The sequence below is a fragment of the Lissotriton vulgaris genome, chromosome 9 (assembly GCF_964263255.1).
Source record: "Lissotriton vulgaris chromosome 9, aLisVul1.2, whole genome shotgun sequence".
Lineage (NCBI taxonomy): Eukaryota > Metazoa > Chordata > Amphibia > Caudata > Salamandridae > Lissotriton > Lissotriton vulgaris.
Window position 1 is genome coordinate 1116800280 of NC_141697.1, and position 19111 is coordinate 1116819390.

The window sequence follows — 19111 nt, forward strand, 5'->3', positions numbered from 1 at the left end:
CCTTTACAGAAAAGGATCTACATTGATCCAGAAACAGGACATGTTTCCACCACACCACACAGGAAGAGGAAGTCAGATACAACACCTACACCTCCAGTGCCTGTCCCCTCAAAATTCTCCTCCTCATTCTCCACAACATACACCTCCTCAGGATGTTAATGATGAGTATAGCATGGGGGGAGGGAGAGACCCAGATGACGCTTTTCCCTACCCAACAGGTTCACCAGACTGGAAGTATCTAAACCCACAGGATGTACCAGATATACCTGACCCACATATATAGCCATCTAAACCTTCTCCTCCAGAAGACAATATTGGGTTTGGACACTTAATTAATAGGGTTGCCATCTATCACAATGTCACCATGCATTCAGATGAGGCAGAGGAAGATTTTTTACTAGACACTTTTGAATACTCCCAAAAATCTGTGCAAATACTGCCAATTATTAAAGGAGTGATTAACCATGCACCAGAAGTGTTTAAAGATCCTGTAAGAGCTAGAATCATAAATCCAAGGATAGAGAAAAAGTACAGAGCAGCTCCTGGGGATCCTGCCTACATTAAAGCACAGCTACCCTTTGACTCCCTAGTAGTTTCAAACGCTAGGAAAAGAGCAAATTCCCAAACATCAGGTGAAGCACCACCTCCTGATAAAGGATCAAAGAGCATAGCTGCTTCAGGAAAAAGATTAGCTGCCCAAGCTAGCAATAAATGGCGCATCGCTAACACACAGGCCCTCCTCGCAAGATACAACGGGGCTCACTATGATCAGCTAGAGAAGCTCTTATAACATCTATCTGACCAATATAAGGCACAAGCAGATGGCCTCACACAAGAGGGTAAGCTTATATCATATGCCTCCATTAAATGCGCACTAGATGTAGCAGACACTGCATCCACCGCAATAAACACCAGTGTCCTCCTTAGACGTCACGCGTGGCTACGCATTTCAGGATTTAAGCAAGAGGTGCAAACTACTATCTTAAATCAACCATTCAACCAACAACAATTGTTTGGTCCGGAGGTAGACACTGCACTGGAAAAAATGAAAAAAGACACTGACACAGCCAAGTCCATGGGAGCTCTGCAGTCCACCCAAGCAAGGGGCTCCTTTCATCGCTCCTTCTACAGAGGAGGCTCCAAACAAGCTGGAGCAGTCAATTCAACTTCCTTTAAAACAAATACACAAACATCCTCTAATAAAGGATACTTTAGAGGGGGCTACAGAGGCAACAACAACAATGGAAGAGGTCGAGGAAATAACAATAATCTAACCTCTCCCAACACAAAACAGTGACTTCCTTCTGCTCCCCCAACAGCATTCTACTCCTGTAGGAGGCAGACTAACACAGTTCCTACCTGTTTGGAATTCCATCACGACAGACAAGTGGGTAAGACAAATTATCCAGTATGGTTACTGCCTAGAGCTTACAGCTACCCCTCCACATATACCACCCAGACAGCGTCCAATGTCCACAGAACATCTAACGCTGCTCCAACGAGAGGTTCTCTCATTGCTGCAAAAAGTTGCAATAGAGCTAGTTCCATTAAAACATCAAAGAACAGGGGATTACTCACTCTATTTCCTAATACCCAAAAAGGACGGAACACTAAGACCAATTCTAAACCTAAGGCCTCTCAATCTGTGTATACACTCAGATCATTTTCACATGATCACTTTACAACAAGTGCTCCCATTGTTGCAACAAGGCGATTTCCTAACAACACTAGACCTCAAGGACTCCTACTTCCACAATCCCATACATCCTTCTCACAGGAAGTATCTCAAATTTGTACTAGAAGGACAACGCTATCAGTTTAAAGTCCTTCCATTCGGGGTCACAACTGCACCATGAGTGTTTACAAAGTGCCTAGCAGTAGTAGCAGCACATCTCAGAAGACAACATATCCACGTCTTCCCATACTTAGACGATTGGCTCATAAAAGCCAAGTCATTCAATCCGTGTGTCCAACACACATCTCAAACAATTCAAACACTCCACAACTTGGGGTTTACAATCAACTACACCAAGTCACATCTCCAGCCCTCTCATGAACATCAATACCTAGGGGCTACCATAAACACTGATACAGCTGTAGCTTATCCCAGTCCAGCCAGGATACAGAGCATTCAAGCCTTGGTTAAAAGGTTTCAAAACCAACACTCTCTCCCAGCCTGAGTGTTCATGCAATTAATAGGCATGATGGCATCGGGCATTTTTATTGTACCATATGCAAGACTGCAAATGCGCCCATTGCAGGAATGTCTAGCACATCAATGGAATCGGGCACTAGGACAACTAACAGACCTGGTGTTGGTGGACAGCCGCACACATCACTCTCTGCAGTGAAGGAACACCAAAAACTTGTCCAAAGGGCGGCCGTTCCTCGAGCCAGTTCCACAGATAGTACTGACAGCAGACGCATCCCTGACAGGATGGGGAGCACATATGCTCCACCAAACAACTCACGGAAGATGGACCACTCAACAAAACGTGCTTCACATCAATCACCTAGAGTTGCTGGCAATTTTACTAACACTGAAGTCCTTCCAAGTGCACATACGGAACAAAGATGTCCTAATCCGGACGGACAACATGACAGCCATATACTACATACAAAAACATGGAGGCACACATTCCCTGCAGCTGTCCCAGCTAACACAAAACATTTGGAGATGGTCCATTCCACAAAAGATATATCTGCTTGCAGAACACCTTCCTGGAGTTCACAATCAGATAGCCGATCTGTTAAGTCGACAGACATGACAGATTCACAAATGGGAACTACATTTGCAAGTTCTTCAACCATTCTTTCACAAGTGGGGCCATCCAGACATAGACCTGTTTGCCACACAAGAAAACGCGAAATGCCCAACCTTCGCGGCCAGGTTTCCACACCCGTTGTCCAAGGGCAATGCGATATGGATGAACTGGTCAGGCAGGTTTGCGTATGCTTTTCCGCCAACCCCACTAATACCACTAGTGGTACGCAAGCTCAGACAACAGTCTCTCAAACTGATCCTGGTAGCTCCCACATGGGCACACTAACCGTGGTTCACCACACTGCTAGAACTCCCTCTAGTTCCACACCAAAACTTGTCTGACAACATCCATGCTAACGCAGAACCATGGAGACACCAGGCATCCAGATCCAAGTCAACTGAATCTGGCTCCTGAAGTCGTAGAGTTTGGTTTCCTTAACCTGCCACCAGACTGTATGAATATCATTAAAGAAGCCAGAAGACCTACTACTAGAGCTTGCTATGCTGCTAAATGGAAAAGATTTGCCATTTACTGCACTAATAATCAAATTGATCCTTTAGATGCTTCCATCCAAAATATTATCTGTTACCGTCTCCATTTACAGAGATGTAATCTATCATATTCATTTATACGCTTACATCTTACAGCCATTGCGGCATATCTACAAAACAGACAACATATGTTGTTGTTTAGAGTACCAGCAATAAAAGCTTTTATGGAAGGATTAAAAAGAATTATTCCTCCTAGGTTACCACCCTCTCCAGTGTGGAACCTAAACATTGTGCTTACCAGGCTCATGGGACCCCCTTTGGAACCTTTTCACAAATGTGAACTGCAATTTCTCACATGGAAAACAACTTTCCGCATTGCTATTTTGCAGCGTGAATCTTTCTGGATTCACTATGCTGTGCATATTCCGCCATCTAGTGGTTGGAGTTCGGAAAGTGCTTTGTATTTTTTTTTTTTTTTTTTTGTGGGAGGTTGCGAAACCTGATCCCCCTGGTCAGGCTACAACCCTCATCGTGTGTGTGCAGGCTCTCAGATTATTTTTTCCGTCATGGAGATCAGAGGTGCGCTGCAGCACAGCAGCAGACATAGGACAGAAGAGAGAGGCCACCAGAACTCCGAGGAGAGAGGTGGCATCAAGGAATGTTGCAGAAGGGGAACAAATTTTCAGCAAAGCAGTGGGTTACCACTGCTCGCCCTTTTCCTCCTCCTGCACCAAAGCGAGCACATTGTTCTACGGCAGAACAACCTACAGGTATTCGGGGGGAGTACTCTGCAGTGTAAGGATGCTTCATCCTCAAACAAGGTAAGAAGAGCTTGCTCTTTCATTTATTTCATTTTATTTCAGTTATCTCAGCAGCCTCAACAGTCTAACCATGACTTTGCAGGTAGCTTGCGGAGCCTGATAGATATGTTTGCACTCTACATTATATGTTGTTGTATTTACTTTATTCGATGGAAAATTCATCATAAAAGTACACAGTTGAGGGAGGAGCCAAGATGGCGGCCGGGACGGACGTTTGAGCTCCCGGCTCCGTGGACCGTCCGGCTTTCTTTGTCTATCCTGCACGATTCTCCTGTACTGCGCCGCCCTCTCGCCGTGGATTTCCGGCGCTGAAGTGACCGGCGTTCTTCTGACACCTTGTTCGGCTGGATTGATGGCGGACTCGGTGTTTACCTCAACCTCCGATGCTTTCCTTTGTCCCCACGGAGATGGTCGCCACCGGATGCCGCAGGCTGTGGACGGTACGCTGGGCTGAAGTACGGTGGGTGATCGCGGGGGTGGCCACGCTTGCTGCACGACTGCTTTCGTACCCTTCCACCCGGGTCGGACCCCCCGTGACGGCGGTGGCATAGACGACGCTGGAGTCCTCTGATGCTCTCTCTCCTCCGCCACCCCGTCGAAAAGCGAGCGGACTCCATTTTGGGGTATCCCTTGCGGTCACTGCTGGCTTACATGTACCCGGGGGGCGCTCTCGCCCTATACATCTTTTGAGGGGCGCACGGACATTATTTGGGGACTGCACACTAGTGTCTCCGGAACAAGTGGCTTTTTCACTCTCCATTGCTCGCCCGCATCGGAGAAGACAATGGCGCCTGCTCATCCTGCCGGGACGAGGACTGCCCCTGGTTTCGTATTGCCTGCGCGCCCTTGTGCCCCGGAGCTGAGTGCCGTATCGAGGGAGCAGAGGGAGCGTGCGGATCGCAGCTCGGCGCTGCGGGACCCGACCTGTGGAGAGGTGTTGACCGCCCTCGTGGCCTTGAAAGCGGAGATGCAGTGTACTGGCCGGGTGCTGACTCGGAGCCTCGATGAGGCACTGGCTGCAACGGGCCGTTCCCGACTGGAGGATCCCCCGCCGCCCATGCATTCTTTTGGGGGTGAAATACTGTTGCAGAGCGGAGAGATGGTGGTGCGGAGTCCTCTTGGCTACATTGTGTCGCGTCACCCTGTCGACACGGAAAATGTTGCAGAGACACCCTTTGTTCTGGATGCTGTGCCCTTGCCTTTTCACCACTTGTCGAGACCTGACTTTTCACGCCGCTTGCCCGACGTTGCCCTGGCTGTACCTACTGGTGGAACTTCAGTGGCATGCTACCGCTGTGTTTGGGGCCCCGTGGAGCGACAAGTATTCTTTGTCCCCCTCCCTCGAGAGCGGCCATCTTGCCTCTTTGTCCTGGCTGGAGGAGGCTCGCAGCGATGGACGGACCTACATCACATCTGCCGGTCCGGACAGGGGTGACGACATGACCGGTGTCGCTGTGGTTGGACTGGCTGGCGGAGAATTGGACTGGCACACGTTTTGTAATATGGGCTGAGTAGTGTTTTGATATCCTGGGTTGTAATACATGTTATTGATCTCCTCTCCTGTTTCCTATTCCTGTTGGGTCGAGGATCTATGCAGAGCTGAGGTGTTGGGTGGTATTGACTCGGAATCACCGGGTCCACGGGGGTCACTTGTTGCTGTATTGTGCTTGGCGCAGGGTGTATGGGCGACATGGGAGTCCGGGAGCTCGATTGTTGGGTGGGCTCCTCCTCGCTTTTCCCTTTTCCCTTTTCCCTTTTCCCTTTTCCCTTTTCCCTTTTCCCTTTTCCTTTTCCTGGGAGTAGTAGGGTAATGTACTCTTTCTTTCTCCCTGGGTTCAAACGTGATCTTATGGTCCTTTTTCCTTCTTTTTCTTACTCCTACATTTCGGGTTCTTCTGGGGCGACAGACACGTAGCTAGGGGGGGGGGTAGGCCATAGCCTCGGCATGCGTGTAGGGTGGGGGGTCTTCTTCAGTAAGTTTTTATTTCTATGGGCCTTCTTTTTCTTTCTTCGTCTTTTCTTCTATCTTTTCCAGGGTCAGTGGTAGGGACTAGTATTAGAAGGGTAGTGGCTGGGAGGCACGTTTCGCTGTGTATTTCTATCCTGATGTTACTGTATCGTGCCGCCATTTTAGATGTGTTTCTTATTAATTGACTCTCCTGTTGGCTGTTACCCATATGTCATATGACCGTCTGTACTGTACACTGATCCGTATTGTTTTTATTTCTCCTTACATATTAAAATTTTTTAAAATTAACCTTAATGTCTCCTGCCACTCGGTGCACGTAGATCTGATGTAAAGTGGATTGTATGATGTACTGTGCTGTCGCGCCACCGAGTGGGCGTATACTTTGCTATCAAGCTTCAGAAGTGCTGTGGCCGGCCGGATGGTTGTGGGCCCGTATTTGTAATGTACTAAGAGCTTAATAAAGGTTTTCAAAAATTAAAAAAAAAAAAAAGTACACAGTTTATACAGTACATTAAAAAAATAAGAGTTGGGGCACAAAACTCGTATATTTACAAACATCCTCATATACTACTCAGTTTAAATTATCTAAAATCAAGCTTGTAAATATACGAGTTTTGTGCCCCTACTCTTTTATTTTTTTAATGTACTGTATAAACTGTGTACTTTTATGATTAATTTTCCATCGAATAAAGTAAATACAACAACAATACATTATATGTCTAAAGGAATTAGCTTGGCCAAACTTAATTAGGCAAAGGGAAGTATAGAATATGAAGTCAAACAGGGTTAAAATAAAAGCGGTAGCTTGTAAGAGCTATGTCCATTTCTGTCTCAGTTCAGACGACCAAAAGCGGTGGACCAGCCTTGGTGGGCCACAGACGGACCCGCTCTTCGCCAGGGAGCGTCCCAGCAAACTAAGTAGATGCACGTAGGCAGCAGCGGCGGCCGTAATGGGCTCTAGGGCCTGTTCTCTGCCCCCTCCTCTCCTCTTGCAGTCGGTGTCACGGGCGTCCTGACAGAAAGGGGGCCTCAGAACTCCAGACCGGCTCTCAGGCAAAGTCACCAGGCACTGCCACAAATGCCAGGCTCACAAGACACCCCAGGCTCTTCAATGATGTTCCTCCATGTCAGAATCTGCAGGTCCCTCTGACAACGGAGACCACAGTGGCCCAATAGCAACACGGGCGAAGCGCCTGAGACCCCCGATCATACCATCAGTCCGTTGGGAATCCCTGCCAACAGCACCTAGCAGGTCCTCCTGCGTTGCAGAGCCCGTCGCAGGTAGGAGGACGCCGGGCCGTGCCCGGCGCTCTCTGACACCACGCCGCTCAGGCCTGCACAGAAGACGAAGCGTGGGCTCACTGGCGGCACACTACCCCTCCTCAAAGCCCCCGGTCTTCCTCCGGACAGTGGCTTGGAGCACCACGCCCAGGGCCATCGGACCTTGGTTGGCCTCTTCAATGCACCAAAGATTCAGGCATACTTGAGAGCAGATCTCCCTCGAGCTAGACAGAAGCTCCTCCTACAACCGGAGATGCTCAATTTCAAGATGATAAAGACCTGCTGTGCTTCTGTGTGGATTTGCGCAACTAGACCTTGACTCACTGAGCCAGTTATCTAAAATTGGATGAAAAAAGAGGGGAAAATAATTAAGGATGTTGACATTCCAGTGAGTCATATATTTCTAGTGTCTTTGCAGTTAATAAGACATTGTCAAAGTAATTTATATGTGGCATCTTTATTACCATGTTTGCTTAATTCATTGTGACTTTTGTTATTTATGGCTGTATATGTGTAAGAAATGATGAATAAAATGTAATTTTTCCCTTTTTTATTAGCACACAAATGTACAGCCATTCAGGAAAACCAAGAGAACATGCCAGAAATTATTAACTTTATCCCCTCTCTTCACTTTGGAATACTTCAGTCTCGTAAAGACACCACAGGAGACTTCAATGTTGTTGTAGAAAAGCATGCACGCGAATATCTCAAGCGTCGTGCGACCATGGGTGGAAAATTTCGAGAGTTTGTTCTGTACCCTTATGAATCCCGTTTAGATGATAAAAAACTCCTATATTCTACTCCAAAAAACAAACAGAATATACATAGTTCCTTACAGAGCTACATTTTTGGTCCTAATGCATACGCAGTGGAAGTTCAAAAAGCCAAAGAATTTATTAAAGAAAATCATAAACTTCAACAGTTTAGTCCAGTTTCTGATTATGAAGTCTTAGAAGAGGAAGCTGAAAACTCAATCACTGACAAAAATAATGGTGCTAGCTGTGATATTCCAACAATGACTGATGGTACTCCTGTGGTACAACGAAAATCGTTCCAGAACGCAGACTATGACCCAGTTAAGGTGAAAGACCTGATTAACTTAATTCAGAGTAGGAAGCAAGTTGATGAGGAACCGGAGACTTTGAGCAGTACAAACAATATTGGACTGAAAAGAAAACTGGAAAGTGACTCCGAAAATTTACGGAAACATCTAAGAAGTGAATATACAGAAGGTGGTCATTACGAAGGTAAGAAGTGTTTTGTTATAAAAGTACCCGATTAAGTATTTTGTTTTTAATATATAACCTCTTAATACTTTTGACATTTTTTGTTCATGATAATGCTTTCAATAGAAATCTCCGATGAGGCACATTTAAGGAACCCGCCCTAATGCATTCCTTGCAGGTGCCATATCTTTTCTAATTTCTCACTCATCATGGGTGTGAACAATGAACAGTAGCCTGGATAAAGGCCACGTTTTGTTATTTTTGAAGTAATTTTTTTTTCTCTTTCTCTGTCTTCTGCTTTCTTTGACAGATGTGTGCATTTTATATAGAAATCTATACAGCGCAAACCTTGCATTACCAATGGTGTAAAGCAGAAAAAAATATTTATTAGCTAGCTAAAATACAAGCACATCTGTATTACTAAAGGCAACCCTTCGTAGGACAGGTGCTTGGATACCAATTACTTTATTTAAGGATGTACAAATGCCCTTAAGAATACTAATAACTTAGCTGGGGAGCTATTGAATGCTGTATATTATGGGAGTGTTGGGATACAATGCCATATCCTGGGCACTGAAAAGGATTTATATCTATTAATTACTCATTTGTGGTACATTACACATTTAGAATGGCATTTCACTTATTTACATTCTGCCTGATTAAGCAATCTGTTCATAATCACACAACTGGTGTGAAATTGATTCCCAGGCCCCAAATAAGCAGCTTTGCCAGTGGACCACATCTCCGGCCTAAAGTACTATTGTTTCTGATGGATCCTTCTAAAGCCAAATTCCTCACCTGTTGAATACCCCCAGGCATCAGTAGGTGGTGTTGTGCAGCTCCCTGCCAACTCCATCTCGTTCCATAAGTGATGCCAGGGCCCCATATAAGCACCACCCCTGCATGCTTAGTTCCATTATTTCTGCACTTTCCTATGCAGATGAGGAGCAAGCTCCTCTTTGCTCGTCAGTTTCCGAGTTATTTTCTTCAGAACTGATTTGTCCAGTAAGCCAGCGAAATGCTGCCATCTTAAACCACAGGCTTTAAATCTTGCATGATTATCACAAACAAATGTCTGTGACGGATCCTCACAAGGCCTGCCCCTAGTATCTAGGGTCGATCCCAACTTCAAGTAAATCGGACAGTGTGCCCTGAAGAACCTGAACCGACCCGTAGCATGAAGCTAAGTTGTTTGTCACTGAACATCATTGTAAAACATGAAAAGGCAACTCCCACTTGAATTCAAGGACTCTGGCCCGTTTCCCATTCTTGCGGACGGTACAGTGACAGATCCTTGTACTTTGGTAAGTATAAATTGAAGAAGAAACACAAGATGTCCATGTGGGCATCATTCCAGTCTATCCATTCTCCTAAGAAGTTGTGAGGACGTCTGAGTGCCTAAGGGCCTTGCTCCCGGTCCCATGCTGAGTAAACAATTTTGCAGGTGATTAAGACGCACCCTTAGTTTTAGGGTCCTTAGGTGACGCAATCAAATTGGGGGGGTTTAAAGATACTTCAAAGCTTCTGAACCTTACATGCTCTCTCTGGTGCGTCTTCAGGAAGTAGGGATCCACTGAGACCTCGCCCTCAGCACCATATATTCATGAAGCAGGTTCAGCTCTAACTTCGAAGCAGATTCCACACCCAGACTCATGATCCCCGATGGCCCTTGCTATTTGGTCTCCGGCATCAACATTGCTGAAGCCAGAAGAGGATGCCTATTCCATAGATCTGAAAGACAATTAGTTATAGATTCCTTACCTTAGAATTACCCTCCGGCGTCAGGCAGGATCCAGATAATTTTTTCATCAGCAGTACCCCTGCGTGTCGAAAGGTAGCGTTGCTCGACTCCGCGTTTGTCGTTGGTGTTGTGGTCACCAAAATGACGTCACAGTATCTACTTAGACACCGCTGACGCGCGCTGACATCAGTACTTTCTTTTACCGCTTCAGCCAGCGCAGATCCGTAGAGAGCGGTACCTCCAGTCATATTTTGACTGACTTTTTTGCAACTTTTGTTGACTCCGTTGTTTGATTCCTGGTGCATGCAGGGATGTCCAGTCGTCCTCGGCCCAGCTTCAGGGCTTCCGACACTGGTCGCCAGCTGCTAACTGTTACAGACCTGCACCGCGTGTGCCTGTGGTGTCTGGAGCGCGACCATGATCCCAAGTCGTGCTCCAACTGCCGGACCATGAATCCCAAGTCTTTGCGGGAGCTGTCCCAAAAGCTTCTCGAGGCCTGGCAGTCCGATCCACGCCGTTCGAGGTCCCTTTCGCATCGGAGGTCGAGGGACCAGTCGCGGAGTCACCACCACTCGTCATTGAAGTCTTCGCACTCCCCAGGTAAGTCGAAGCACAAGAAGAAGCATTGTCATTTTTCGACTTCTCCACTTCCGTCGGCTGACGTGACGAGGGATGCGGACCGTCCCGCGACTCCGTGTGCAGAGCCTGAAGGGTCGACTCGGAGTTTCTCTCCCTTTCCGATAGCCGGAGCGACACCTGCCCAGCTTTGGAGTTTCTACATAGCGATGCATGCCGTCTGTGGCAGCCTGACTCCGCCGGCACGCCTTCGGGCACTGCAGACTCGTCTTGGGGCCCTGTGCCTTCAATGCCAGCAGCTCCAGCCCGGCACTGCAGGGTACCATTGGATCCAAGCCTGGATCCGGATCAGCACCGGTCGACCTTGTAACACCTTCCCCGGCGCCGATTCCAACAGCACCACGTCCGCACCTGCGATCTTGATACCTCCCTAGACCTTGACATGCTGTCTCCTCCTACCGTGTCTATGGAGGAGAGTGCTTCTTATACAGTGGTGTTGCTTAGGCCGGCCGAGGCCCTCAACCTCGAGCTACCTACGGTGGCAGTTAGGACGAATCTCCTGGCGAAGGTTCTTCAACCTCCAGCGGCTTCTTCGGAGCCCCTGCTGGCTTTTAGTGAAGCCCTTACCGACATCCTTTTGGGCACCTGGTCCAGGCCCAACACAGGGGCTCCTGTGGATAGGATTGTGGTAAATAAAGTATTACCCTGTCATAATTTCTATAAATAAACAAAGGGTCATGCATAAAATGAGAGGCAGAGTCCGTGGTGTCCGATTCAAAAGGGCTTTATTTCAATAACTCGAGTTAGGGGAGAATCGGTTCCATCACCACTAAGGTTCAGGAAGGGTCTTCTAAACTTTATTCACAGAGTACAATATTTATACATTCAATTCGTACATAGGGAGGAGCGCTCCAGGCAGAGAAAGAGATAATAGCATGTGGGCGTGCATGAGGGCGTACATGTAGGCGTTCACTTGAGGAGTCATAGGTGAGTCATAGGTGGGTGGATACATGGAGGGGGGTTGCATGGCCAGCCCGAACTTTGCCCTACTTGTGTGCGCAACTTGATCATGACGTGCAACTGACGTGTAACCGGGGGGAGCTGACTTTCGGTCTGGTAGGGAGGTCTTCAGTGTCAGGGCGACCAGCACGTCTGGTATTATCTGATATCTTAAGTCCGGGGATGTATTATCTGAAGCAAAGGTCGCTCATCAAAAAGAGCCAGTGTGGGCATCTATTTCTTTGTTCATTTCTTTGTTCATTGCGTGGGGGCCTTGAGCTTTCTATGGACGCGAGCTCTGCAAATCACTTAAACGGAGACAGAAAGGCTAGGCCCTATCTCTGCAGACGGGTTCTGTTTACCTTCTTCACCAGGCAGGAATGTGATTCTGTAGAGCAAGCAGATAACTGTTGTGCAAAATACTGTCTTGGCACCCCATGCTGGGCCCCTCTCGGCTTAGCCAAAAGTATGCGAGGTCAGGGATACGTAGCTGCAGCTCTCAGAGTGTCTGGAGCCATGAAACTTCAATTCGGGGACTGGCTCTGGTTGAGCCACAAAATGGAGAAATGGGTTCTTCTCGATATATAAAAAGTGCACAATGCAAACACATGGGCCTCAGTGTAAAATTAACGTTTCTTTTATGGAAGACTTGGTGACTGGCCTAATGTGGGACGTAAATGCAGAGGCCTCATTATTCAGGCCACAGAGGGAAAATGCATGGGTGACATGCACGTACACTAAACGTTGGGGTACACGCCGGGGACATATTGGCCATGTAAAATTTCTATTTCCTCATTCCCTCCTTGTCCCCTACTGTACCCTTCAGGACACATCTATTTTCATGAGACCGTATATTTGATCATACAGCATCATTTGTTCATCTTTGATCCTTTGTATACGTGGATGTGGGACACAGGCCGCAAATGGCCGGGCCACACTGCAGACAGAGACAGCAGCCGAATATCATAAGCAGTATCATTCCTAGGAACGACAACACTTTCCATCCCCATGCCGATATTACACTCCAGAGCCAACTGGACCAAGTCCATGTGCCTGGGTCTTGATGTATATCGTGGGCAATCTTGTGGAGCCTTGTTATTGCTGCGTACACAGATGGCGCGTTATTAGGAATGAAAACGCAGCAACTGGAGCCGATCACTCTACAGACCCCGCCCCTATCCGCCAGGATGACGTCAAGAACAAGGCGGTTCTGAAGAACAACAAGTCGCATGGCAGACTGCTCCTGGGTCAAGTTCGCCAGGGCAGATGCAGTCTCAATCACAACTGCTTCCAGAGTCCTTGTTAACCTGCGTATGAGTTTACTGTTTTGGACGGGACCTATGAAGAAAAAGAATCCTTTGTTGAAATCTGTATATTGCTCCCAGGCTGTCTCAGTCTGATCAATCTCTGAGGCATCGGTATCTCTCCTGTGTCTAACATGCTCTAGTCGTGAATCTCGTTGATAATGGGATGGGGCCAGAAAGACGGGTGGCAGCAGGAACGCTATATAGCATGTCCCACCCCAGTCTAAGGGCAGATGTACATAGGCTGTCTGACCGCAAATGAAATAGGTATGGCGAGATGCTTTGAAAGAAGACTGTCCTTTATCATTAAACTCTACTACAGCATTACACTCGCTGTGTCCCATATGTACTGATCCTTTCTTTCTAACGCACAAATCACCTTTTACTGGTAGGACTGAAATAGTCGGTGGACCTGCATTTTGCATGGGCTGAACATTCAGCATTATAAAGCTGAGGGAAGCATTTCCTTGCTCGTACTCTTCATTTTCTAGATCGGTCCCCTTCCTTTGGGGGAGTCCGTCTTCGTCTGGAAAACATACCTCATTCATTACTTTATTCAAGTTTCCCCATATCCAGTCACCCTGGTAAACTGTGGACTTTCTGTCTAGTGATGACATTAAGGCAAACCATGCTCCGCATGAACCATTGTGGGAGAACGGAAAAGGGACGAGGGGCAGAACTCCCTTCGACTTTTGATAAGGTGGGAGTCGGCCACATACCCAGCAATCAGTCGCATTGCTGGTCTGATGAGAACGGTGCAACATTCGAATAAAAGTATTGTTGCGCAGGGCCAGTCGATATGACAGTTCATGGGGTGGCAGATCACTAAATGTATGCTCTACGGTGTCATTATTGGAAGAGTGTATATGTGAGGCAATAGGAGGAAAGAAAACATGTAGTATCAAGCTGACACAGATTATAGTGATGCACAGAAGAGACAGAAAAATCAAAGATACTATACATCTACTACGTAATATCTTGCAGTATTTTTCTTTCATTTTGCTCTTTTTACTATTATTGTCCGCGATCTTATGCATGTCAGAAATCTTGTTTAACCGATTCACCACCTAGTGGACTTAAATGATTAAACGTCGTCTGGCTTTCTAGATCGTAATTTGGACCTGTACTCTTGCTGTGGAGTCTTTTCTAGCAAAGGGGGCTCAAAGTCTGTAATGTCTTTTGTCTTTACCAAAGTTCCAGAGTCTCCAAAGTACTTTTTGCAATGATGGGCATGAAGCCACCCTTTTCTCCCTTCGACCTTGATGGCTGTCCTCGTTGTTAGTAACACTAACTTCGGCGCCTTCCAACGCGGCTCAAGGGGACTTGATCGATCAAAATTCCGGACGAGGACATAATCCCCTGGGGCTATGGCATGCTCCTTGACCTGGGTGTTGTCAGGGAAGGCGGCGGCAACCTGTGAACGACAAGAGAGTAGTGCAGACATCAAGGAAGCCAGGTAATCTGTAAGCATGTTACTGTCAACATCAGTTATTTTCTTAGGCATAGGCGTACCCCACATGTTCGGCGGTCTACCGAAAACCACTTCATATGGTGATAGGCCTGTTCTGGAATGGGCTACCATACGCATGTAAAAGAGGGCAACCGGCAAGGCTACCATCCAATCCACGCCTTTTTCTACACAGATCTTTGCTAATTTCGTCTTTATTGTCTGATTATGTCTTTCTACAAGGCCTGCTGCTTCAGGGTGTCGTACACAATGGAACTTCCAGTTATATCCTAACAGAAGGGACACTTGTTTCATTAATTCAGAAGAAAAAGGCTGACCATTGTCTGAGTAAACAACACGGGGCAATCCGTATCTAGGGAAGAATTCGCGCACCAATTGCCTGGCGGTTGTCACAGCAGTATAATCTGGGACTGGATACGCTTCTGTCCATCTAGTTAGTGCACACACAACTTCCAGGACATACGTGTATCCTCTACATCTGTCCATTTGGATATAATCCATCTGGAGGACCTCAAAAGGGTGGTCAGGAGGATGAAATCCGCCTTGTTCCACCGGGATGCCTTTACCTGGATTGAACTGGCAACAGATCATACATGTTCTTACTTTTTGTTTCGCTGCTGCACGCAGGTGCTTGTTAAACCAGATAATCTGTAAGCTGTCCATCATTCCTTTCTCTCCCAAGTGTGCTGGACTATGTGCTGTGTTTATGATTACTTGTACCATGGAATCAGGGAGCAACCATGTTGCTTTGCCCTTAGTCATCCAACCTTGGTCAGTCTGGACCCCTCCTTGTTCAGTCCATTTCTTTATTTCATCTGAAGTGGCATGTGTCTGTATGTCGAGTACATCTTGAGAAGGATCCCTGACTGTCATACTTTTTGTCAGTAATGGTACCTCTGTCTTTGTTGTGTCTGTTGTTGTCTGGGCTGTGAGTTTAGCAGTCCGGTCTGCCAGGTCATTACCCTGGGAAATGGTGTCTGTAACTTTGGTGTGTTCTTTGCATTTCAGGATGGCTATGGCTGCAGGTAAATGTATTGCTTCGAACAGGGCCTGAATAAGCGGGCCGTGCTGAATTTTGGCCCCATGAGAGGTCAAGAAACCTCTCTCCCTCCACAGTACTCCAAAATCATGAACTACGCCAAAAGCATATTGTGAATCTGTATAAATGTTTACTTTCAAGTGCTTAGCTCTTATGCAGGCTTGTGTCAGAGCGATGAGCTCTGCTGCTTGTGCTGACAGAGTGTCTATTCTTTGTGTCTCTATGACTTCAGTAGCAGTGGTCACGGCATATGCTGCCACTAATTCTCCCGCCCTCGTTCTCATGCATGATCCATCTACATAAAGTGTTAGGTCAGGGTCTGGGAGTGCAACATCTGTCAGGTCTTGTCTTGGTTTCGTCACTATATTCATTATTTCCACAGTCATGTGGTGCGGTGTCTACTGTACTTGAGGGCAAAAGTGTAGCAGGGTTGAGAATGTTACATCGTCTGATCTCTATGTGTGGTTGAAATAACGTCAGTTCATATCCTGTCAGTCTCGCTACGGTCAAGTGTTGTGTCTGTGTCCTGTTCAAGAGAACTTCCACTGCATGTGGTACCTGTACTGTCAGGGGGTGTCCCAGCACTATCGAGTCACTTTGTCTTATGGCTAGGGCTGTTGCCGCAACCGATTTCAGGCACGCAGGCAGAGCCTGGGCCACTGGGTCCAGTGTACTAGAAAAATAAGCACAAGGCTTGTGTTTTCCTGCTTGATCTTGTGTGAGGACAGATGATGCTGTTCCATCCCGTTCATTCACGAAAAGCATAAAGGGTTTGCTGTAACTAGGAGTCGCTAAAACTGGCGCTTGACATAAGGCTCTTTTTAATTCTTCAAATGCCAAGGTGTGTTCTTGTGTCCAAGGGAGGACAGTCGAAGACGCTGCCTCCTGTGTTGTCAACTGTATGAGTGGTTTGGCTAGATAGGCATACTGGGGAATCCACTGCCTGCAGTATGAAGTGAGGCCAATGAAGGCCCGCACTTCCTTTTGTGTCTTGGGCTGTGAAAGGTTAGAAATTAACTGAATACGTTCTTGTGTCAGCTGTCTACCCCTCTTGGACAGCAAGTGTCCAAGGTACACCACTTGCTGTGCACAGAATTGTAACTTTGAAGGGGACACTTTGTGCCCCTTGTCAGCCAGAAAGTGTAAAACCGTCAGTGATGCATCTTCGCAGTCTGTTTCTGATCGTGCTGTAATCAGGATGTCGTCTACGTACTGGAGCAGTGCAGTGTTGGTGGGCATATTAATACTGTCCAGCTGTCTTTTTAACGCTTGACTGTAAATGCTAGGACTTTCTGTAAAACCTTGTGGTGCTCTCGTGAGTTTAAAACTGCGTCCTTTTAAACTGAATCCGAAAAGATATTGGCTGTCAGGATGAATTGGAACGCTGAAAAAGGCATTCTTCAAGTCAATGACTGTAAAGAACGTTGCCTCAGAATCAATAGCAGTCAGTAATGAAGAAATGTCTGGGACCACTGGGTATTGTGGGACTACGCATTTATTCAATTCTCGAAGGTCAACAACTAGTCGGTAAACTGGTGGTGCATTAGGGTCTGATCGTTTAAGGATAGGAATGACAGGTGAGTTACACACATTCGAGTCAGTCTCCACCACCACCCCTTGTGCAATGAGTTCGTCAATAATTTTTAATAAGGCCACTTCGGCATCAGGTGGCATTCTGTATTGTCGTATACGTGGTAGTACTACTCCTGCTATGATAGTGACCCGGTGTGGTGTTATGTTCATGTAACCTGCGTCAGTCGGACCTTGTGCCCATAGGTGCTGTGGTACATTCTGGAGTCTACGGTCAAAATCTGTCAACACATAATGTCCCTTAAAATCACGTAAGACAAGTCGCACTCCCTCCGGAGAACAACAGATAACTGCTCCTAGTTCTTTTAATGTCTTTATACCAAGTAAGTTTTCTGGACATGATTTAGTAAGTAGCAAGTCTGTGGTACGTGACAGTGGACCAACCCCGAGGGAGACTGGTTTCAATACTTCATTAACAATAGGCTTTCCTGAAAATCCCAGGGAAACATTCCGTGAGCCCGAGAGAGGTGCCCCTGGAACCTCGTCATGGCTGATGGTAGTTCTGCTTGCCCCTGTGTCAATCAGAAACTTTCTGTCCTGTCCCAGTACACGACTATGTACATAGGGACCCTCTTGATCTACAGGAACCTCAATAAGGGGCAAGCCATCTTCCCTCTCAAGGCTGTTTCATGAGAATGATTGGTATTCTGGATAGTCTGACTGCGTGTACTGATAAATTTGTGGTGTGGCATGAACAGGCGGTGGTGGGGGTGGAAAAGTCGCTATTGTCTGTTGTGTGCTCTGTTGGGTGCTATTTTGCCTAGGAGTGTGTGGTCGTTCTTTTGTTTTGCCTGTAGCTATATTGTGTTTCAGGACAGGTCACATAGTGACCTGGTTGTTTGCAATAATTACAGTTCCCCTTGACAGGTGTCGTGCCATTTTTGTTCGTATTTGCCGGTACCGTTTGGGCAACCAGCACCTTCATTTTTGTCTCTTTCATGCGTCTCTTTTCCTGATCCTGGTCTTCTCTAATCCTGTTCTGGTGATATTGTAGCATTTGCAACATTTGTGAAGGGCTGTTTGCTTGCCAAGTACTCTCAACCTTCAGTACTCTATTCTTGATCTGGGGTAGGGAATTCTCTACTAGTTTGCTCACGAAAAGATGGGGATATGATTCGCTACCGGGCTTTAGGCCACTATTAATAGTAAAGCATTTCTCAAATCTAGAATAGAAATCGCTTGTGTCCTCGTCTTGTTTTTGTTTACAGGCTGAAATAGCATCCCAGTCTTCCTTTTTAGTAATCAATAGTCTCGGCAAAACCTGTATTAGGAGTTCAGGTAGTTCTTTAGCCTTGTCACCAAGACCAACCCCTGGGGCTCTGTCTTTATCCTCTGTTTCCAATGCTTCCCAGCTTAACTTTTTCTCTCCCACCTCCCAGTCTTTTTCCTTAAGCTTTTCATAAATGCCTGCAGGCAATAGCACTTTCAATAGTTTCAGAATGTCAGCGTACGTATAATCTCCGATGCGGAGAATGTCTTTTAATTCTCTGTGAAACCCCCCCGGGTCTTTATCATGGGAAGGCAACATCTTTTTCATTTCCAGTATTTCTAATTTCGTCAAGGGGGTGTAAACATACACCCGTTGAAGCACATTATTTGCATTTTTGACGGGATGTACCTCTCGTAGGGGGTTCTGTCTGTCTACGTATGGGTGCTTTCTGTCGTGGTGTGGGGCGGGAAGCATGCATGTGGTCAGAGAATTTAAGTACTTATGTCGGTGATCCAGGATAACGTTAATTAAGTCAGTACCTAGGCCTGTCCATCGGTCTAGAAGTATGTCGTCCAGTAATTTATACAATTGACCGGGATCGGAATATTGATTCTCGTACAACGTTATTAAA

The 19111-nt window shown here is 46.7% G+C and overlaps 1 protein-coding gene across 4 annotated transcripts in view; it reads left to right on the forward strand.

Moving 5' to 3' along the window:
* The window catches only part of TASOR (transcription activation suppressor), a 939357-nt gene that overhangs the window by 514044 nt on the left and 406202 nt on the right, over positions 1 to 19111 (forward strand). For all 4 annotated transcript variants that reach the window (XM_086939126.1, XM_086939124.1, XM_086939127.1 and 1 more), the window contains exon 14: positions 7885 to 8574. In XM_086939126.1, coding sequence (XP_086795252.1) covers positions 7885 to 8574 — 690 coding nt within the window. The remainder of the gene's footprint in view (positions 1 to 7884; positions 8575 to 19111) is intronic.